Below are 23,669 nucleotides of genomic sequence, written 5' to 3'. Positions count from 1 at the left end.
TGGACTCATCTTTTGAAGCAAAAGCCATTGGCTGAAGCAAACGATAAATTTAAGCAAATCCACAAGTTCTAAAATAATCTCATGATGGAGGAAGGAGAAGAGGGCCTACAAAACAGTTACTTGGGAGTATGAATTGGTATAGTCACTTTGGAGAGCAATTTGTCAGTACCTAATAAAATGTAAAATAGTCACCAATGACCCAGCAATTCTATTTCTCAGCAACTACTCCAGAGAAATACTCCCAAGTGTGCACAAACAGGCACGCAAAGATATGCACTAAGGGCTCTAACAGTGAAAAACGGAAACAACCAAAACGCCCATTGTGGTAGACTAAATTCTGACCCCCAAGATATTTACATCCGAATCTCTGGAACTTGTGAATATGACCTTAGGTGGCAAAAGAAGACTTTGCAGATGTGATTAATTTAAAGGTTTTGAGATGGGGAGACTGCCCTGGATTATGTGGGTGGGTTCTAAATGTAATCATGGAGGCCCATATAAAAGGGATGTGGGAGGAGTCAAAGGAGAAACCACAGTGATGACAGATCAGAGAGGAGGGTGAGGCATGTTGAAGATGGAGAGGGGCCACCAGTCAAGGACTATAGGCAGCCACTAGAAACCGTAAAGGCAAGGGGGCGGATTCTCCTCTAGAGCCTGCAGAAGGAACTGGATCGGCTAACACTTGACTTTAACCCACTGAGACTCATTTCGGACATCTGATCTCCAGAAATATCAGAGTAAAAATAAATTAGTGTTGTTTCAAGCCACTAAATTTGTGATAATTTGTAAGCACAGTGACAAGACACTAAGACACCCATCAGTAGGGGAATGACTAAATAAACCATGGCATTCTGAGTCTTGTGCAGCACTTTTTAAAAAATGTGGCAGATCTCTATATGGAGACACAGATCAAAACATATCAAAGCAAGTTATAAGAAGCTATGTCTAACATTTCATTCCTTACATAAAAAGAAAAAATAGAGTGGTATGTATACACATATACACAAACACACAAACATACACATCCAAAGGTGGTCTTGAAAAATTTACAAAAAATTTTATCACTGATTTAACCAGGGAAGAAAGTAGATGGAGACCAGGATTGGGGATGGTGGCCAAAAGGAATTTCAGTTTTATCTGTTATTTCCATTTTTTAATAAGAATGTATTCATGTATATTAGGTTTAAAAATGTAATGGATATATAAGGTGTGTTCAGAGTAGGATCAAAGTAATAGTTTGACAATTTCTGTAGTCTTCTCTCCTTTTGAAGTAACTGTGCATTTGTCACATAGTTGATCATTTGCTGTTACTAACATTTGTCTGCAACTACTGACTCAGCATCTTGAGAAGCAGATACACTCCCTGTGTTTGCCCCTCAAGCACCAGTGTAAACATGATGGAAAGACAGAGGGAGGGGACACATAGGGCATTTCCAGGAATTAGTCCTTTCATAATGATCACCACAGGTACCTTATGACTTAGGAAAGAACAGATGCATGACAATCCACCCAGGAGCCCTGGCCAACAGGTGGTATTTTGTGATAGTCAATACAGAAGCCAAGAAGAGAGATAATAATCAAAACTGATTTATTTAGCAAGACTGTAGACATAACAACTGGAGGAAAATGAAATGAAGGCTATCATCTCATCTGCCTAGCCATATTGCAAACAAATTGAGAAGGAAGAAAATTCCAGAGGGATCACACACACAACTAAAAAAACCCCTTCCCCACTACCCACTACTAGAGGAAAACAATACTGTTGATGGATAGTTTTGCTTTCATATCGCTTGGGCAGCTGAGTGAATATATGAATAAGTAACTTTCCAGCAACACAGGTGGACTACAAAGAGAGTCCATACACTGTGTGTATATAATCACATCCATCCTTATCTAATCCTTACACGGACACTATTATGATTCCCCCTTACAGGGGATGAGGCAGTATACCATGATGGCTTTAAAGCCTGGACCCTGAGCTGGAATCTGATCTATTTCAGACTCAGCTTTGCTAATAACTGCATGGCCTTTGTCAAGTCACCCTAGTTCTGTGCCACAGTTTCCTCATTTATAAAATAAGGATGATGACAGTACCAACCTTGTAGGGTTTTTTCTGAGAATTAAATGAGATAACGGGTGTAAAATGCATAGCACAGAGCCTGGCACACAACATGCTGACCCTGTTGTCTCGGTTGCAGTAGAGGTGGGGACTGTGATGACAAAGCAGCTGCCATGGAAGAAGTCAGGGATTATTAAAGATACGGAACTTGCTCAAAATCTCACAGCTAGGAAGGGGGAGAGCTAGAGTTTCAATCCCAGTGTGACTCTTTAAACTTGACTTTAACCTCTAGGCAATACTCTCTCTCACAGTCCGGGCTAATTCCTTCTAACTTTACAGCTAGACAGCCAAGTCTGGGAGCAGGCTGAGCCACGTGTACGAGCTCACAGAACACTGCACTAAGACTCGGTGACCCTTACCCAGTGCTCATTAATTATACAGCAGCTAATTCTACTGGTGAGCAAAGGTAGTGCACTTACTCATTAATTTTTCTAAATTCGGAATCTGGGACTCTATAAAAGTACATACTGATGAACACTTCCCAAAGGATTTTGACCAAAGGATAAATGGGCTGGTGGTATTCTCCTGAAAGAATAGATCAACATTTATCCAGATTTCACTTGAGTGTATCATAAGTATTCAAAGCCTTGACATTTCAGTTGATCGATTCAAATTCAAATGCTCCTCCCCTTACATGGCAAAAAAACAAAAAACAAAAAACCCTGCTGAGACTTTTTCACTTCCTAAATAATATCAGTAAAGCATTCTGGGCATGGGCGGGTTTTGTTTGTTTGTCTTATTGAGGTAACTGGCATACAGTACATAAAGTGCACAGTTTGATGAGTTTTGACCTATGTATATATACAACCATGAAATCATCACCATAACCAAAATAGGGAACATAGCCATCACCCCAAAGTTTCCTCATACTCTTTTGTAATCCCTTTTTGCCCCTGTTCCTACCTCACTCCATCCCCAGGCAACCACTGATCTGCTTCCTGTAGGACAGATTAGTTTGCATTTTCTAGAACTTCATATAAATGGAATCTTACATATACATAAGACATATGTACACATGTACTCATTTGTCTAGCTTCTTCCACTCAGCATAAATCCATGTTGTGAATGTCAACAGTCATTTTTTTTTATTGCTGAGTAGTTTTCCACTGTATGGATGCATCACACTGTTTATCCTTTCACCTGCTGATGGACATGTGAATTGTTTCCAGTTTTCAACGAGCACAAATAAAGCTGCTATGAACATTCATGTTCATCTTTGAATGGTATGAGTGTGTGGGGAGGTGAGGATAGGAGAGTCCTAATAAACAAACTCAGTGAAAAATGAGAAATACTAACCAACATATTTGAGTTCAAAGTTAATCTAAACTATGGGGTGAGAAAATATCTTGGCCACCTCAGGAAAGTCAATTCATTTTTCTGCCAACATCCGTATATACAAAACTCCTGTTCCCACCTGGAGTTTGTAAGGAAAAGTCAGATAGGAAGCAGAAACTTTTCGGAACTTCCACAAATAAGCTATTGTTTTTTGTCTTGTAAATTCCCTTTTTAAAAAAAGACTAATGTTCTATGAAATGTAATACAGAATTCAGTAATGTCTGAGATGTCATTTCTGAGCTATTATTTATTTCTCTTAAATTTATATTTTATTACTTAAAAAACAATTTCCTACATGCTTTTGCTTTCTGCCAACATAAAATTAAACTAAATTCAGGTAGCTACCTTAAGACCAAGGGAAAACTTCAGTCTGTACTTTTAATTCCTTCAGAGTACAAAGTCGTTATGTACAAGGCCCTACTTGATCTGTACCCTTACCCCCGTCTCCTACTCTAACCTCTCCCCCTTTGCTTACTGAGCTCAGAGATCCAAACTGAGAATACCAATACTTCCCCTGCAGGGACTTGGCTCTTGCAGTCCTGTCTAGGATGTGCTTTCCCCGTTAGCCATAGGGTACTCGCACTCCCTTCAGGTCTCTGCTCAAATGCCATCCTGGGCTTTCCTGTCCGACTCACCCTTTGTCCACCATTACACTCTACCCCTCTGACCCAGCTATCACTTTCTCCATAGTCGTTATCATTTGACATATTTTACATATGTCATATATTTGATTACTATTGTCTATATTCTCCCACTAAAATAAAAGCTTTTTAAGGGCAGGATTTTATTTTATCTCTTGCTATGTCCCTGGACAGTGAGCCGGCTCATTTCTGAATTCCACAAATACTTGTTGAATGAATTTGTTGTTTAAACACAATTTATTGATTTTTTAAAAATAAACCTTCTGTTTAGAATTCAGTGGGAAGAAAAATTTTAATTCAAAGTCTCTGCTCTTGCTTAAATTAAAATACTAAGTCAATGTTGATCTAGTTCTTAGGATGAGTTCTTTTTTCAGATTCACATTTAACTTTGAGCAGCACTTACAGAGTGAAAAGAACACTGCAATTCAAAGGCAGGAAAGCGGACCTAGTGATTTGCCCTGCCATGGCTCGCTATGCTACCAAGTCATAACTTCAGGACCTGGTCAGATAACCTCTCTCTAAAATGAAGAAAACTGATCTTTAAGGTCCCTTCTAGCTCTAAAATTCTGAGACTGTAGTGCAATCTTATGTATTAAGGTTGCCAAAACAAGTCAGATGGCTTAGTTTGAGTCTCATCTATCATAATCCAAAATTGTTAACTGAAGGATTCTATCTAACTATATAAAAACCCTGTGAAAAATAGCCATTGTTCCACCAGATGTCCACTGTAAAGAGAGGTTTGTCAGACTGTACTTCATAGGGGTGGTAGCATTCAAAAGTTAGTTTTTTAAAAATTGATGAACCTCTAATCTTTTCCAAATATGAAAAAAAATAACTGGAAATAAAGATATCTATTTTTAGATAAATATTCCCTATCTTCAGCCAGTTATGAAGTTTTAAATAATTGCAACTATGAGTATCATACATGCATGGATATAGAAGAATATTATGATTAGGAGAACACATGTTGAAACCAACAGACCAGGGTTAATGTCCAGGCTCTTTTCTCTATGTGTGATCTTGAGCAAGTTGCACACCTGCTCTGCGATCTACTTGCCTCACCTGTATAATGGGTCCAATATTTACAACTGTTACAATGAGTAACAATATTTACCTACTAGAATCCTCTTGGAACATAATAATGCCTGACACACAGAATACACTTAATCAATATAATTAGTGTTAAATAACTAAATGTGAATACACCCACACAAACCTAATAGCCACAAAAAAATTCTTAGCTATCCATTTCTCCTAATACTATGTAGCTTGTATAACATATAGAAAGAAATGAAAAAAAGTTCTTCACTACTGTCAGCCATAAATGTTTATCACCTACATACATATTGGCTTCTGAGAGGTCAGACCATGATTTTTTTTAAAGCTTTTTGAAATCTACCAGACCAGAGAAGTCGTTCTTTTTAACATCATTCTTCTGTGCAAGTAGCTGACAAATACTTAATACATTTATACAGTAAATATCTTAGGAAGCCAACTTCATATAGCACAAGTATTTTAAACCACTACACTTTTTTATTCTAAAAACAAATAAATAAATTTTGGATTTGTGAACTTAGTCTCTAAGGAACAAAGAGAATTCACTTCCCACATTTCACATACAACAGAGCCAATTAAGTCAAAAGATTTCCATCATTATAGTATAATATACGTTCAGTTTTCAAGTAGGTAAGACACTCAGACACACCTTGCTTTTTATAGAATAGGTCCAAATGAGACATAATAAAACTATGATTCCATGATAGGAATTCCCTACTAACTTGTACCTTCCCTTTTTTTGGTGGCCGGACTGTAAAATAAGTCAATTAAGAGTTCACAGTGGGAATGCTGCAACCTCAACCTCAAATCCGGACACAAAAATACAGGGGAACGTATTTACATGTCAGGCACGTCCAGAAATCTCGACCAGCGAGATCCGCTCGCTGCCGTTTCCACACACACACAGTAATGGGTTTTAATCTATTTCTATAGTGCATGCAAAACCGCAAAACACAAAAGATTCCTCACATTCCGTTTATAGCCAGAAGACAGGCCATCCTCTCTGCGCCCTACCCCGGAGAGTCCTCCTTGTGACAATAAGAATTTCATGACACCCCATGCTACCTACTCATCAAAATGTCATCCCACAAAGTGGAGGGGAAGGAGTGTCAGCCTCGGCTGGCCTCGAAGAAACGATGCTACCAGTCAGTATTCCCACATCTGGGCAAACCCGAAACCACGTGAAGTCGGTGCAAAGTTCCCAACAACCGAGCATATTTGGTTTCCTTCTGCCCCCACAGCCAGCAGCACAGTTGCTGAGATCTGCTTTTGCACCTGCCACGGCTCTTAAGCCTCGGCTTCTGCACGACCCTGGAGCTCACAAAAAGACCTTGTGGCCTAAAGCGCCCGTTACCCTCCGCGGGGAGCGCACGGAGGGCCGCTGTAGCATCCCTCTCGCTGTCCACACCACCTGCATGGCTGACAAAGGCCCCGTGTCAATCCCAGGCACGACACATGTAAGTTGCTGGATTGCCCATCACGGATACGCTGTTGCCACTACCCTCCCCCGAAAAAATAAAAAAATCAACACAGAGCTGGGGAAAGAAAGGGGGGAAGTGTACAGCATAAAATTAAAATGTCCCCAAAACTAAGCATCCTGGGCGTGCCCTGGAAGGGAGTCCGAGAGGGTCCGCGGGGGAGGGGAGACAGCCGGGGAGGTGACGGCGGCTCCTGCACAGGGCGTGGAGGCCGTGCCCGGCCATAGTCTAATAAAATGCCGTGTGTCGGAACGTTCAAAACGAAATCCCTGGGGGTGTGAGGCCCGGAGGAGGCAGGGAGGCGGGCGGCCTGCAGACCCGCGGCCGCGGCCCCCCACTGCCCGCCTTGCGCCCACACCTGCCGGGATAGCCTTTGGGGGCCTCGGACTCCAGGTTGGGGTGAGGCGGAGATGTGAGGGCCCGACCCCGGGGTGTTGGCGGGTGGGCCAATCCGATGGCGGAGGCCGAGGAGCTGCGTCTCTCACCTCCAAGTCGGTGTCGGCGGCCTCCGGGGCCCCAAGGATCTCGCTGGGCAGCTCGGCCAGGTCGGTGACCCGGATCAGCCCGTCATGCAGGAAGATGGTCTCCTCCTTCACCGAGAGCCACTGCGCCGAGTCCGCCGCCGCCGCCGCAGCAGCCGCCGCGGCCGCCGACGAGCCCATGGCCCCGGCTGAGAGGCTGGTGGTGAGGAGCAGCCACCCGGCCAGGGGAAACGCCAACAGCAGCCGCCGCGATCACCAGTCCATGGCAGCAGGCGCCGCGCCAGCCTGCAGCGCCCCGTTCGCCTCCTCGCCCGTTGCAGCTCCGCCCTAGGCAGTCCGAGTCGCCATCCCCCACCCTCCGGCCCCGGAGACCCCTGCCCCGCCGCCGCCGCCGTCACCGCCGCCGCCCTGAAGAGGAGAAACCGCCTCTGCCGCTAAGCAGCCAACTGTCAGTGAGACGCCATGTTGGGGGCGGGGCTCCCGGCATGCCCCGCGGAGCGGACAATACAGGCTCCGCCCCCTGGCCCCGCCCCGCTGCCGAGCTCTCGGTTCTGCGGGAATTCCTCCTCCTCGCCGCTTGGTCTTGCGCTCAGACCGACCTACCTGACCCTTTTCCTGCCCCTAGCCATTTGGGGGCGTCTGGGGCCCATCAGGAGATGAGGGCGCCCTCCTCGCCCACTCACGGATGCGCTCCTCGCCCGGGCCGGAGCCCCGACCTTGGGCGGAGCTTGAAGGTTCAGTCCCTGCTTTCATGTTTAAAAAAAGTATATGCAAAACTCTAGCACAGAATAGGTGCTGCACACCTGTTCGTAAGCCCTTGCTGGAACAGCGCAGAAGGCGGTTCATATTTACTAAAAAGTCTAGTACCCGATAAGCACTCAAAACCTGATGAAAAGAAAGCACTGGTCACAGCGCTTGATGCTGGTGCCTGGTACTGAGTGGGAGTGAAAATGACAGTATTGTTACATTCCATCAGTATTTTAGCACTGATTGATATACACCTTAAAAATATGCACGCCATCCATTTTTATTAAAACAAGAAAGGGAAGAACTACATGTGTAGAGAAAACTAGGAAAACACATATCCAGCTGTTAATGTGAGTTGCCATGGAGAGTGGGACTAGTCTGGCGTGGTTGAGGTGAGTCATCTTTGTATTTCTTTTATACTTAAAGAAAACTATGAAGCACTCATTCCCATCAAAGGACTTGAAAACGTTGGTTCACACAAAAACCTTCACAGGGATGTTCATAGCAGCTTTATTCATAATTGCCAAAACTTGGAAGTAATCAAGATGTCCTTCAGTAGGTGAATGGATAGACGGTGGTACATCCACACAATGGAATATTATTCAGCAATAAAAAGAAATGACTATCAAGCCACAAAAAGAAATGACATCAAGCCAGGAAAAGAAATGAGGAAATTTAAGTGCATATTACTAAGTGAAAGAAGCCAATCTGAAGAGCCTTGTTGATTTCTTGTTGACTGTATGATTCCAATGATATGACATTCTGGTAAAGGCAAAACTATGGAAACAATAAAAAGATCAGTGGTTGCCAGGGGTTGTGGGAGGGAGGGATAAATATGCAAAGCACAGAGGATCTTTAGGGCTGTGAAAATACTCTGTGTGATACCACACTGATGGATACATGTCATTCATTATATATTTGTCCAAACCCATAGAATGTATGCCAAGAGTGACCCATGGTGTGTCATTGCAGGTTCGTCAATCATAACAGATGTCCCACTCTGGTGGGGGATGTTGAAAATGGGGGAGGCTACACATGTACAGGGCAGGGAGTATATGGGAAAAATCTCTGTCCCTCCCTTTAATTTTGCTGTGATCATAAAACTGCCCTAAAAATTAGTTTTAATGAAGACTGAATAAGTAAACGAATCAGAAGAACACTGATGTGCATGCCCTTTGATACAGCAACTCGACTTTGAGGAAGTTGTCTGAAGGAAACAACCAGAGCCATATTCAAGGATGTATATGCAGAGATATGCAGTATGTTAGTATGTTATTGTTTTATAAAAGTTATTATATTTTTATAATATAAAACAGTATGTTATTGTTTATAAAAGTTATAATTATCAGTCTAAATGTCCAACAATATGGGATTGGTTAACTAAAATAATGACATAAGATGGAATATTACAGAGCCATTGTTTATGAAGAATATCAATACAAGCGAATGTTCATGATATATTACTAAATGGAAAAAAAACAAGCTAAAATAATAAGGAAATCTGAAATTTAATTGTGTTTGCATTATGATAGCATTTTTAAAATTACATGCATGTATGACTCTAGATTATAGAATAAAAGACAAGGAGGGTATTGTGCCTGGTAACACATTTAGGTGAATCTCAGCAGTGCATTTACTAGTGACTAGGGGATTCATGATTTGTACTTTGTGATGTTTTCCAACTTTTCTTCTTAGAGCATGAATTACTTAAAAAAAAAACGACAACTACTACTACTACTATTAAGCTATTGATCACCTAGGAGTCAGTGTATACCCACTCATTTAGCCATCATAACACCCTTTAGAGTACTTATGAATAGCCCCATTTTACAAGGAACTGAGGCTCTGAATTAAGTGACTTGCATCTGCCTAGGAGTTGGAAGAATTAAGATTTGAACTCATAGGTGGCTCCATTCTTCACTGCCTCCCACCCAAATAAGTAATTTATGTGCATTGCTCTATTACAATAATCTATGCTGCTTACAATGATTGTTAATTTCATTTTCATGATATTTATTCCACAAGCATTTGTTAAGCCCCTAGGAGGAGTCAAATCCTGGGAGGAATATAGAATGATCATATAGTATATCTGAATACCTGAAATAATACATGAAAAATTGACTCCCTGCTCTCAAAGACCTAGACAGTTAGTTTAAAATACACAGAAAATACTCTACAGGGAGATGGCTCTTCTTTTATTCATTCAACAACTATTTCTTGATCCCTGCTTTATGGCAGACATCATTCCTGTTGTGGGGTTACCAAAATGAGCGAGGCAGAAAAGGCTTCTGTCAAAGAACTGAGTAGCTAATGGAGAAGATAGACAAAAAGCAAAGTAACAGTTAAGTCCAGCAGTTCAGAGCAGATCACTGCTAGGAAGAGAATAAAACAGACAAATGTGCTAGAATGGCCAATTTGCAAATCCTCATAACAGCTCTCTGGGAAAGAGAATGTTATTATCCTCACATTCAGCTGGGACATGTTAATTTGTAAGCCCTTTCAAAACACCAAGGTAAAAAACACATGCACACATTTTGAAAAAATCTTCAAAGCTCACATGTGAACCCAGGTCTGTCTCATTCTACAACCCCACCTTCCTTATTTTGGCTGTAAAAAAACTCCTTCATTCCTGTACACAACTGCCAAACCAATGGCAACCATCCCAATTTCTAAATGCTCAGATTTTGAAATTTAAATAACCGTCTATGTAGCTCAGAGAAACATTCTCCTGCTCTTAGTGTTTATCTTTCAGGATCAGAAGAGAAAAAAACCTGGGAAGTATTGTCCTTCACCCTAATTAATGAAAACAGCGTATATCTAGGGCTGAAAGTCTTTAGACTACGTAATGAGTACTTATTTAATATTTTAGCAACAGTAATTAATTAGTCATAGGACTGCATGGCTGCCACCATACCACAATGAGGGAGCTGATGAATTAATATTTATAGAAGCCCTTCTGGAAAAAGACCATTTACTGGGAATTTCTTGAACAGATCAGCACGACAAAAAAAGTCCCTGGTCAAAACAACTCTCTGCTGGAAGCCTGGAGGCAGAGAATCCAAATTTAGTCAAGACAGCACACATACACACACCATGCACACAGGAAATACCCATTCACAGAATCACAGAAAGGAAAGGTTTATGGTTTATGACTTCTTTCCTCTGGAATTGTCCTTTCCACTCTTTCATTCCAGAATGGAGGATCAGTACGGGAGCAAGAGAAGGTATTGGCTGGGCAACCCTAAGTTGTAGGCAAAGAAGCAGCACAAGAAAGCAGGAAGAATAGCTCTCAGTAGGTTGGATCTGTTTTCCCTGGGAGGCATCTCCCCAAGAGAGGGCAAGTTTGTTGACAGAGACCATCTCCCTGCTGCCCAAACTGCTGACGTGATATTCACTGGCCGTGGCTCAAGCTGGGCCCCTCTGGGATTTTGCAGTTCTCCCTTCTGCTGGCTTTTCTGCACCAGCTCACTGTCTAAAATGAGTTTGTGATATGTATTGGTCCCACAAAATGCAAGTGTGGCATTAAGATAAGTGGTCCTTGAAAAGCCCTAATAGAGCTTGAAATAGCTTTAAACAAAGCCATGTTAATTTTTAAGCCCTTTCAAAACACCAAGGAAAAAAAACATTCATCTGCTAAACAGACATCCGGACAGAACTGTGGGGGAGATTATTTCCATCTCACTAATCACAGTCTCAAAGAGGAAACACACACACCTACTCAAAATCTTTTCTCCAAGTGATCTGGTAGCCTTGTCCTTTTTTTCTTACCTTTTTTTTTTATTTCAAGGAAGATTATTTCGGCTCATGTGTGGGTCAATGAGGCCCCAATGAAAGGAAATCGGATGAAAGATACTTGAAAAGGAAGAGGGAGAAACTTTCCTCGGATCTCCCTTCACTTAGCTTAACTAGGGGCAAGCCTCCACGTTTATGAAAACGCCCAAAGATGAGGGAGGCAGCAATGAGCGCAGCTTGCATTGGAGAAATCAGCAGCGTGGGAAAAAAATGTCATGACCTCGGGCACCCCCTTGTGGGCACTAGAGGCCTTGCTGCACCAGGATTTCCAGTTCTGACCTGTAAATTTGCACACGCCCCTGCGGCAAACAGATTAAGAAAGGGTAGCCCCCACAAAGGAAAACTGGGCAAAAGACACGGTCGTAGAATTTGCACAAGAGGAAAAGCAAATACAACTATTTTTCATTCATTCAGTATTCACTAAGAGCCTACTTTGTGCAGAGTTAGGTTTGGGGGTCCAACTCTAGACCAGCAGCCCCTCTCCCTCACAAAGCTTAGGATGAGGAAGTGACATAGCAAGTTAATTCCAAAGGGGCTGAGAAGTCCAGAGACCTGGTCTGAGAAATGGGGAAGCTTCCCTGAGGCTGTCCAGTTTAATGCTGGTAAACTGATGTGTGTGCAATCTAAATAAACATGAGGATGGTGGGGGAAAACAGCGATCAAAGAAAAGCATTTACATGAAAGGCAGTGTGTGTGGTATTTGAATCTTGGACTGCCTGGGTTTGGGTCCCAGCATATGGGTGGGTATTTTCTTTTTAATACCTTGTTACAAAGGAATTCAGTCTGAACCAGCATTAGGACTCCAGGATCACACTTGTGGGTTTCCCCTGCCATAATTTTGGTATTAAGACTGTGCCTTGGAAGTTACTTATTTTTATATGTACTTATTTCTTTCTCATAAAAACTTGCATTAATGGTTCTAGTTAAAAAAAAAAAAACAATAAATTGGACAAATTCCTACAACTGCCCATTTACTAGCGTATTTGTTTTTCCTTGGGTCCTCTCTAAACCAGTCTTTAGAAAGACTAATCTTTCTAAAATGCAAACAGATTATCAAGTTACTGCCTGGATTTATAATCCTGCAGTGATTGCTCTTGATTTCCTCTGGGTCCCCATAAAATCCTCAGCATCAGGTTCTTTTTGAGCAATCTGTTAGTAGAGAAGTCCACAGATAGGGAGATTAATTGAACCAAGGTTCTGTTTTACTAATTTGAGAGGCGATAGAGTTCATGCTTAAGAGCATGGACCTGCCCAGAAAATCCAGGATCAAATCCCATTTAGAGGAATTACTTACCCTCTTTGTGCCTTAGTTTTCCCATCTGTAAAATGGGAATACTGATGAAACTAATAGAACCTGCTTCCTATGAGGGTAGCAAGTCTTAAGGGAGTTAAAAGTACATATCCTAATCCAGAACAGTATGGTAGCTTGTAGGGAAAATGAAAGTTCCAATGGCCAGGATCCTCACCTGACCCTAAACTACTTGTTGATGTAATTGGCCTACTGCTAGGCTAATCACTTACACTCCTGTTGGCAATGAGACATTATTGTTGGTGTTACTACATAAAGAGCTCTGCCCAGTGCTCTTCCCGGAGGCAGAGACCTGATAGATTGCAAATGCCCCAGAGGCAGACATGATTCCAGCACTCAACCTTCCAACGTGAGAATAAAGCTTAGTATAAACCCTTTACCCCTAACCTTCAGTTGTTGTTACTCGGTGTCATGGAATCCAGAGTTAACTTGCCCAGGGCAATCCCCCTCAGGTGAGACATGGTTCCTCAAAAAATTAAACATATGGAGATGAATGGTGGTGATGGTTGCACAACGTGAATGTACTTAATGCCACTGAATTGTTCAGTTGAAAATATTCAAAATGTTTTAAGACATATTTTACCACAACAAAATAATTTTTTTTAAAGTATATACTTTAACTGCTTGGCACAAGTCAGGACCTTAGCATTTACCATTATTACATCGATCATCTGAAAAGTAAATAAGCAGCAAAGCCAGTATTTAAATCCAAGTCCATCCAATCCCCAAAACTGTAACTTAACACTACACCACTTTCAACCAACCTGCACTCAATAAATATTTTGGAATAATAATAATATATGGTAAAAGAGACTTGGTAGGTATGATTAAGTTAAAGATCTTGAGATGGAAAATCTGGTATAACATAAAAATGTATTTGGTCTTGGTCCCTGGTTCTTGGTAGGGAGCTCCTAAAACAAACAGCATTTCCTGATAGGAGGGTCTTGTTATTCATAGGAGCTCCCTTCAATCACATCTGAGTTTATGCTAATGAGGTGATTTAGGATGAGACCCTTAGCCTCAGGATGGGGCTGGTCACCAGCAAGCCCAAGTGATTAGAAGGCTGGAACTTTCAACTCCATTCAGATTTAAGGGGAAAGGGGGTCAGGCTGGAGATTAAGCTCTATAAAAAGTCTTGAACAGATTTAATGAACTCCTCCTGGTGAACACATTTAGGTGCTGGTTGGGGAGGGGGTGTGCATGCACTTCAAGATGGCATGGAAGCTCCATGCTCCCCACCCATGGTGACTTGCCCTGTATAGCTCTTCTATTTGGCTGTTCCTAAGCTGTATCCTTTATAATAAACCAGAAATTAAATAAAGGTTCCCCTGAGTCATCAAGGCTAATTATCAAACCTAAGGAGGGAGTCAGAGGACTTCCCAGTTTGCAACCAGGTCAGACAAGAGTGTGGGTCACCTGGGACCCACTGCTCATGATTGGCATCTGAAGTAGGGGGGGCAGTCTTGTGGGACCAAGGCCTTAACCTGGGAGGTCTGCACTAAGTCCAGGTAGTATTGGAATTGAATTAAATTGTAGGGAGAGCCAGATGGTATAGCAGAAATGTAGAGAATTGCCTGGTATGAGAAACCCACACATTTTGGTGCCAGAAGTGTTGTAAGTAGAAACCCATCTTAATAGAGAGATTATCCTGGTTCATCCAGGTGGGACATAATCACAGTGGTCCTTATGAGAGATCTGGGATCAGGCAGGGGATGTGATGACAGAAGCATGCAGAGTGGTGCACTAAGGGGGAAGGGGCTGCAAGGCAAGGTATACAGGTGCCACTCACTGCCAACAGGCTGACCTTGGCTCACTGAAATTGACGGTACTTCTGACCTCCAGAACTGCCAAGAGAATTTACCTTTTAAGACACAAAATTTGTGGTAATTTGTTGCACCAGCAACAGGAAACCCATACAGGAGGTTTGGGTACACACACTAAGTGGGACCTCAGGCTTGGGGTTCCCAGCCTCATCCATGAGCAGGCCTACCCTCCACATTGCCCACATGCATCAGAGCTGTAGGGACCAGGGGAACTGGAAAGGAGGTCATCTCATAGGCGTACGGTAGGAGATTATAAAGGGGCTAGAGCAGCAGGTCTAAGTATGACCCTCGGATCCTTTCCTTTGCTGCTGCTAAAATAGTGTTTTTTTCCTCTCATTCTCTCAAGAGTCAACAGTTTCCAGAGGCTGTAGTTCATAATATGTGACATTGCAATAGATTGAACATAGAAGCAAACATGAAAAGCCAGCTGACTTCTACTAAGCCAGACATTTAAGAGATTTGCAAAAATGTAAAACAATGTTATTCTCCTAAATTTTCATTTTGGAAAATAATTTTTCATGAAAATGTTGTATTAACATGGAATGGTTTCTTGTCATTTTAAAATATTTTAATAACTTCTGAATCTTAATCTAGTAAATATCAAGACATAACTCACATAAACAAAAAGCTTTTTTATATCCTTAATAATTTAAGACCATAAAACACTCCTGAGACCAAAAATGTTTGAGAACCACTGCCTTAGTGTTCAGGAATAGGTAGACTTTTTGTGGTTATTTTGGCAGACCATTTTTTTAAATCAAAATGAGATACTTTGCATTTTTTAACTTTTCAGTTAATATTTACCCCCTGTATGAATTTTTATCTTGGTGGCCAGGCCACATTCAATTTCCCTATTTGTCCCAAGACTCTTTAAGTGGTTTGTCCAAATCAGGATCTAATCTGGACTTTATACTCCATTTGGCTATGTCTTCAACTTGCTCTTTCTACTGGACATGCAGGTCTCTTTAGTTATGTAGCTACTTTGTTCTTTATAACACATTATACTCCAAAGCATGACATAAACTGATACCCTACTGATGGACCCTCCAGTTGCAGAAAGCAACACCCTTGCACATCACCTGAGAACTGGTGTGAGTCTGCAGAAAACACAAACCTTGTTTTTCAACACATTGAAGATAGCTCCAGCTCAGTTCAGGCACTGGTAAACCACAAAACCTTACCTTTCTATATCATGATAAACACATCCGTCAAATGGACTGGATGCTTGCACTGGCCTGAGCAGCTTCTCTTGCTCCTGGGTAGTCAAATTATTGTTACTATTTCATTAACACAGTAAGGGCCTGTCACATGGTGGGAAGGGCAGTCCAACAAATCTGCAAAAGCTCTGAAGCAGGAAAAAACAGGCCAACTTGAGGAACTAAAAGAAAATATGGGGAGGGGGAGAGTGGAAAACAGTAGGATGGAGAATGGGCCAGAGGGCCTTGTGCCATGACAACCTCAAAACTGAACCTAAGAGTGGTAAGGAGCTACTAAAGGGCTATTGCCATCAAGTGATGTGTTTGAATGTTTCTAATGCATCAGAGCCAATTACTATATACCTATTACTAGACATCTATTGGAGCAGCTAGAATTGAAGACACCCCCATCAAGTGATGTGTTTGGATGTTTCTAAGTGCATCAGAGCCAATCACTATATACCTATTACTAGACATCTATTGGAGCAGCTAGAATTGAAAAGACAATCATGGGATTGTAATATACAGCATGGTGACTACAGTTAACAGTACCTATTGTACATTTAAAAGTTGCTAAGGGTATATTCTCATCACAAGGGAAAAATATTTCAGTTGATGGACATTAACTTATTGTGATCATTTCACAATACATACAAATATCAAATCATCATGTTGTTCACTTGGGACTAATAAGTAAATTGTATCTTAAAAAAAAAAAAAGCCTACTGCAAATACCAAGGTCTGAGAAGGAAATGGAGTACCTGAACTGTCTCACATAGCCAGTGGGGTATGGAGAGCAGTTTCTTCGTCAAGTATGAGCTTACCATCCAAACTGGCAATTGTGCTAATAAGTAGTCTCACCCAAGAAAATGAAAACACATGCACACAAGAACCCGCATGCAAACATGTATAGTGGCCCTATTCATAATCTCCAATAAATTGTTAAATTTTAGAATAGTGATACATTCATACAGTGGAATACTAATTGACAACTGGAAGAACTAAGCCATGAACATGAATGCATACCAGATATGCTAACCATGTTATATGACTTGCAGAAAAGGCAAACTACAGGAACAGAAATTTGGCCAATGGTTGCATGGAGCAGGAGTGGACTGAAGGAACACCTGCGAGGGAACGTCAGTGTGGGGGTGCTTACCAAACTGTCTCAGAACTGCACACTCAAAACCAGCAGTTTCACCAAATGTAAATTACTTGTCAATAAAAGCTACTTTAAAGAAACCGTCCAGTCATTTTTTGCTTATCTAATGCCGAAAGGCCAAGTTTGATGACCCATTGTCTAGGGAGCCTGTGAGAAAATCGCTACAGGAGCATAAACTGTATAACCCTTAAAGATGGCAGTTCAGTACCATCTACTAAAATTAAAACACGTACATCTTTGGGCTCAGCAAAAAAATTTTTTACCTGATACTTGCCCATCTGTACTTGAGGTTATTTACTATCACTGTATTACAAACGATGGAAACCCCACTATCCATAGAATGGAATACTCTACTATGCAACAGTAACAACGGATACTTTCTATGAATGATCAAAATCAACTGTCTTCTGCACATGTTCAGTATTCAGGTTTTGGGTTAAAAAAAAGACGGTAAATAGTTAAGACTCATTTGCTGTATTTCAATAAATTAGATATACAAGAAACCTAGAGCAATGATCATGGAGGACAGGCTGAGAACTGGGCAGAGAAGGAACATTAAGTCACTGAAAGGGAGAAAAGACTGGTCTCAAGAGCCCAGTTGTTTCTTATCCACATACAGTACTGCCTTGCTTGGTGATATCTGGGTAAATGTTATTTTCTATTGGTGGTTGCTGGTGAAAAACCTGAGTAGGCGAAAGAGCCAGATAGGAAGGAAGCTAAGATTGCTGACCAAAAGCAGATGTAGGAGGCTCCACTGTAGCAGAAACCAGCAGCCCCCTCAATCCCACTCCTTAGTAGAGGCAAAAACCATTAAACTGAGACAAATCACACCTCCAGGCAAGTAACAATAAAAAAGACAGAAAGGAAATGGATGTTATTTAATCAGGTTCTTTGTAAGAAATTTAGAACACCAATTTGTGAGGATAAACTCCATTTGTGAGAGCAAACACAGAGCGGAGGTAGCCCTGGAGCTGAGGAACAGCTTTAATTTTTGGCAGAATTTGTGAGTCCACAGCTTTCTGATCGACCTTGCGCTGTTCTGTAAGCTCGTATTTCTAAAGAAAGAGAAAATCATTTCAAAGTAAGGCACAAGTACCAAACTCCACGGTCAATTAAGGAATCCTGTCTCACAAGTAATCAGTGCCAGGAATAGTCAGAAGGCGATTACTATTAGAAGCCAATTTTGATAAATCCTTTTCTCAGGAGGGCTATGAAATATAACCTGTTTTTACTGTAACAAAGTATCAGCTCTTATCTTTGGTCTATTTTACTACACTTCAAAGATAGATTAAGGGTAAATACCCAGCAGACAGTAGCAGTTAATTCAGAGCTCCACCAAACTGAGGATTCTAAGCAGAGCACCCTGCTAGTATTAGGAGCTACTCAATTTAGTGGATTCTAGAACATTATTTCCCAGACAGTCCTCATTAGTTCCAACTTTTGCTTTTCTTCTTAACGATTCTTAACCTTGTATATTTTCACTCCCAACTTGGGGAGCCAGAGAGTGGCAAAGACAGAAATGGAAGCTTACCTCTTTCTCGGTGTCAAAGATCTCACCCTCCTGGTGCCTGGGCTTACGCAGCTTCTTCTTCTTGAAGTAGGTGTCAGTGAGGTGTTTGGGGATTTTCACACCACTGATATCAATTTTGGTGGAGGTGGCGATGACAAATTTCTGATGTGTTCTACGCAGAGGAACTCGATTGAGGATCAGAGGTCCTAAGGAAAAGAAAGTCAATATAGTGAAGGAAATGGGAAGCAAAGACTTAAGAAACTGACTTTACCTTTGGAGAAACCTGCTGAGTTGAATTTCTAATTTTTTCTCTGGATCTGAATAAATTCCAGACTGCTCTTTCTATTGCCAGCAGCAAAACTTTTTCAAGTCCTCATTTTCAGTTTGTCCAAGGGTTTTCCACCTCAACTCGTTAAGTCCCTCAGTTTGGGAGAAAACAAGTCACTTTACAGACAGGCTGGTCAAAACAACAGATCCCTGATGACAAATTTAACTGAGCGCTGCTTTCCAGAGTGAACAGTTTACCCACTCAGGAACTCAGCCCTGGTGCTAAGTGGCAGACCAATGGCAAGTCTTACGCAGGACGCATTCCTTGGGGCTATGAGCCAACTGTTTCGCCTTTTATGTGGCAGTTACTTGGAGATATATTGTCACACAAAACTTAAATACCCACTTCCTTAGAGCTCATGTACATAAGGCAACCAAACAGGACACAGAATCACATGGCACTGAAACATCCATGAAGGTGAGAAAAGTGTATACTTCAAGCATTTAAAAAAAATAAGCTTCAGAGAATATAAAATCCAAGGGTTTTCTTACCAGTCACAAGTAGCAAGCCACTGCTCAACTGTTTCAGGAAAACAACCCTCTGTAAATTAAACAGAAATGATAGATGGTTCTGCAATTAGTAACTGACATCTAAATTAGTCAAACCACAGGTTTCTAAATTTGCTAAAGGAGAATTGTTCCTATGTATATGCACAGCAGATCTGCAAGCAACTATACCAAGTTACTAACAGGGCTGACCCTAGGATATAAGCAGTACTTTTGCAAGTGTGTGTTTTACTGAACAGCCATTATTTTTAATAAAGGAAGTTGTATCTTTAGTAATTCCATCCCTGCAAATCTATCCTAAGTAACTCAAACTTACAAACATATTTGGTTATGGGGACATCTGAATCATCTGTAATACGTAATATACCAACAGCAGGAACTTACTACGGTATGTCATGGACTAAACATGTTCTGCTAGTGACTTTGTTGTCGTACTGTTGGAAGGCCTATCCGCCTCCTCCCCACAAATGCAGTTAACATAGATAAATACAGAAATCCCACCACAGTGCAAACACATATGGTCAAGCACCTCAGGCACAAGAGGTGAAGCTCCACAGGCTGAGGTGCTCTGCTCACCTTGCCTCTGTGGCGCCCAGTAAGGATGATCAGAATGGTCCCAGGAGTGATGCTGGCTCGCAGTTTTCTCACATGCTGACTGAAGGGTTTTTTGCCATGGCTCAACAGTTTCCGAGGCACATCTTCAGTAGGATAATATCTAGGCTGGAAAGAGTCCACAGGTCCAACTTTATTTAAATAAACAAATCAGATTTAGTAGAGCTGGCTCTATGTCAGCAAAACCCTCATTATGTCTTATTTGAAATGCTTTATTCATTTACACTATTGCATTTTAATTTCTTCTAAGTAGATTTTAAATCTGGAAAAGGTTAACATTGTTTTTCATCCAGACAAGTAGTGACTCTGGCATCTTACTACACTGATGGACAGTGACTTCAATGGGGTATGGGGGAGACTTGATGATTTGGGTGAATGTAGTAACCACATGGTTTTTCATGTGAAACCTTCATAACAGTGTATATCAATGATACCTTAAAAAAATTGCTTCTCATCCTTTACATGCAAAACTTAGTATGGGACCCATTTAACTGTAGGAGGTCTGTGTTCAAGCAAATGGAAAACATGAAGCTTAAGTTACCTCTGTAAATCTGGGATTAAACCAAACTTGAGGGATTACAAGACAAGCTATCATCACACTGTTGTGTAGCAGCGGTTCTTAAGCTTTTCTGGGGCACCAGACCTCTAATAATGTAAGCAACTTCTCCAGAAAAACATTATGTGTGACACACATTTTGCATATTATGAAGAAGGCATGGCTTGTTTTCCAATTCAAATTAAGCATGCTCATATCCTTCACATTAACATGCATCACTCCCATTTTATCCACAAAGGAAAACAAACTGTACAAAACCACCCAATAGTTCAGATCAGGACTGCCAGTTCATTTATTATAAAAGACCCCACGCCAAGACTATTAAAGATGTGGCAAGTAACTCACAATAACCTATTTCTAACTACGGCGTACCATTTTAGTGCAGTCTTGCTTTTATCAAACATTAATAAAAGCATACCTTGGATAATGCTACTCAGTTCCCACGACAATAAAGTGAGTCAAATGAATTTTTTGGTTTCCCAGTGCATGTAAGTTGTGTTTACACTGTACTGCAGTCTATTAAGTGTGCAATAGCATTATATCTTAAAAAACAATGGACATACCTTAGTTCAAAATAAAAACTTTACTGCTCAAAAATGCTAACCCCCACCTGAGCTTTCAGGGTAGTAATCACTGATCACAGATCACCATAACCAACGTAATACTGAAAAAACCTGAAATATTCGAGAATGACAACATGACAGGTCCACAAAGCAAGCAAATGCTATTGGAAAAATAGTACGGACAGACTTGCTCGATGCAAAGTTGCCACAAAGCTTCAATTTGTAAAAAAATGCAGTACCTGCGAAATGCAAGAAACAATATGCCTGCACCTAATACAAAAACCAGCTCACAAAACCTGTGACAAGAGGAATCCATGTGCTATTTTCCCTCTAGTGTGGTTATTTTCAATTGTGGAGACTGTAATACATCTGGGAATATTTCTGTGATGGAAATTACAGAGAAAACCTTGAGAAAATGTTGGGCCTTGTGCGTGGAAATGAGCTGAGAACCTGCTCTAGTGGGTAAATGTTCTCTATGCCAAGCAGCGCCCTAGGATCTATACATCACCCTATGTAGCGTGACGACAAACCCGAGACAAACCTTTACTCCTGTTTTATATGAAAACAGAGAAGTATAACTCTACTGAAGATCATACCAGTACATTAAATTAAAGCCAAGCTGCAAACCCATACCCCATTATATTCCATTAACCATTCTCTGGTAAACATTAAATTTCTAAAACCTGAGCACACACACTAAAAATCCTCATGGTACACAAACTTCCTCTAAACATCTATTTACCATCTCCTCCAAATCTTACCATTTTGCGAAGTTTAACCACTCGGGTACCACCATTCTTGTCACCACCAACTGGTTTTGTGACAGTAGCAAGAACCTTCTCCTTCTTTTTCTTTTCAATCTGACAGGACACAAAAGCATCAAGAAGTCAGAATTGGACAAAAATTTTAAGATTAGGACATAAATGGTCAGTGGTTCCCTTCATCCCTTACCCTGGATTTAGCTGCTGAATACTTCCTCTTGTACATAGCTTTTCTCGAGTACATAGCGGATCGGGAATACCTGCCAATTCCTCTGACTAGGACAGGGTTTCGGCTACAGTGGGGCTTCCCCTTCTTAGGCGTCTTGGCCTTGAGGTTACCCTTCTTGACCTTGCTACCAGCATGAGCCTTCTTGGCTTCAGGTTTCTTCTCCTTGGCATTAGGCTTCTCAGCTTTTTCACCCGCCATCTACCAATACACAGATTAAAAAGAAAAGACATTTCATCAATTATTCCATACTTTCAATTATGCCACAGTTGATAGGCTTCAAAGACACGTGCTCCCTTCCCCCATCAAGCAGCTACAGCACCCTTTTCTTTCCTCCCCCAGTAAGATAGAGGCCTTCCTCCAAAACCCCCCAGATCTGCAACAATCCTTGTAATGGTTAACTTTGGGGTTGTCATCCCAGTATACTATGAACTTTTTGAGGATTTGGAAGGTCTCTTAAACCTGCTAGGTGTTGGCTAAACAATGAACAGTCAAGTCCCTATTGCATTTTCTTGCGAATTAGAAATCTTAGGCACAGAGCCTTAACAAATTTCCACAAGCTGAAGCAACAGCAAAGCTGAAACCTGCAATCCTTTGCTTTCGGCGCTTTTGCTCTTTTCAAACGTATTCACGAAATTCGGCCTAAGCGGCCAAAACATTTACACAATTAACCCAAACTCAGGCCAAACTGAAAAAGGATGCAAAGCCCAAGACGCGACTTCCGGTCGCGGACGTATGGAGACAGAAAAGTAGCATTTGGCCTCAGCTTTCAAATCCCAGCGTGGCTCCGACAAGCTCCGCGGCGTCTTCTGAACACCGAGTTCGGGATTCTGGAGCGCCCGCAGTCGCCTTGGTCCTTGCGGCCCTACTGCTCCGCTACGGATCCCCGGGGAGGCCCCGTGCCCCCACGTTCAGGAAGGTAGCGAGCAGCCGGATCCCGGGACGCTCTACGTTGCTCCACCTCAACCTCTTCGGGCCCCACCGCAAACCCAAGCGAGAGAAATTCAACGTCTAGGAGGCTTTTCAGTAGGCCCCGAACTTGTCTGACCCCTGCAGATGTCAACTTGATACCCTCCTGGTTCGGATGGCGAAGGATTGGGGTCCTGAAATCGAGTTTCACAGAGAGGCCGCACAATTCTTACCTTGCAAGATGGGAAAGAGAACTAAGACCCTGGCTTCCGGTCTATAAGCAATCACAGGAGGTGTCGAGCCTCACTTCCTTCCGGATATGGGGCATCATGGGAAATGTAGTTTCTCCCTCCTTTGACCGCGCTGTATGAAAAACTATTTTTTTCCTAATAAGAAGCTAAAACATTTTGTCTGAAAATGTTCATTTTATAGACCATTAAAAGTCTCAAAGTACTTTGGGAACCCACGTAAAGTTGCAGCTTTCTATTTTGCTTAGAAAGAAGGATCATTTTCAATGTAAGAACGGACAGACGACAGACGATGAAACCAAATCCCCAA

General features: G+C 41.7%; 2 protein-coding genes across 6 annotated transcripts in view; both read right to left on the bottom strand.

Annotated features, from left to right (window-relative positions):
- HECTD4 (HECT domain E3 ubiquitin protein ligase 4) overlaps positions 1 to 7,460 on the bottom strand; it is a 177,916-nt gene extending 170,456 nt beyond the window's left edge. For 4 of the 5 annotated variants that reach the window (XM_036929522.2, XM_036929524.2, XM_036929523.2 and 1 more), the window contains exon 1: positions 7,115 to 7,454. In XM_036929522.2, coding sequence (XP_036785417.2) covers positions 7,115 to 7,291 — 177 coding nt within the window. In that variant the 5' untranslated portion in view covers positions 7,292 to 7,454. Of the gene's footprint in view, positions 1 to 7,114 lie in introns of all 5 variants that reach the window. The other variant, XM_036929526.2, reaches the window with a different exon arrangement.
- Positions 7,461 to 18,003: 10,543 nt separating this feature from the next.
- On the bottom strand, positions 18,004 to 23,314 carry RPL6 (ribosomal protein L6). Its single transcript, XM_036929367.2, has 7 exons — positions 22,787 to 23,314; positions 22,167 to 22,403; positions 21,977 to 22,075; positions 20,061 to 20,204; positions 19,470 to 19,518; positions 18,672 to 18,856; positions 18,004 to 18,195 (listed from the first exon to the last, which is right to left on the bottom strand). Exons 1-7 carry the CDS (start codon positions 22,859 to 22,861, stop codon positions 18,043 to 18,045), a joined length of 942 nt encoding a protein of 313 aa, XP_036785262.1. The 5' UTR covers positions 22,862 to 23,314; the 3' UTR covers positions 18,004 to 18,042.
- Between the last annotated feature and the right edge of the window lie 355 nt (positions 23,315 to 23,669).

The sequence above is a fragment of the Manis pentadactyla genome, chromosome 14, assembly GCF_030020395.1.
Source record: "Manis pentadactyla isolate mManPen7 chromosome 14, mManPen7.hap1, whole genome shotgun sequence".
In the NCBI taxonomy this organism is placed as follows: domain Eukaryota; kingdom Metazoa; phylum Chordata; class Mammalia; order Pholidota; family Manidae; genus Manis; species Manis pentadactyla.
Note: the sequence above shows the minus strand (reverse complement) of the source record. Positions and strands in the feature narration are given on the sequence as shown.

What these genes read in the sequence shown, in the direction of transcription:
- RPL6 (XM_036929367.2), bottom strand. Translation starts at nt 22,861, where the DNA reads ATGTTTTGGCCGCTTAGGCCGAATTTCGTGAATACGTTTGAAAAGAGC. An exon ending in CCGAAAGCAAAGGATTGCAG is followed by an intron (nt 22,404 to 22,786) that starts GTTTCAGCTTTG and finishes GTGTATTGGTAG; the next exon opens with ATGGCGGGTGAAAAAGCTGA. An exon ending in TGGCTTGCTACTTGTGACTG is followed by an intron (nt 18,857 to 19,469) that starts GTAAGAAAACCC and finishes TCTTTTCCTTAG; the next exon opens with GACCTCTGATCCTCAATCGA.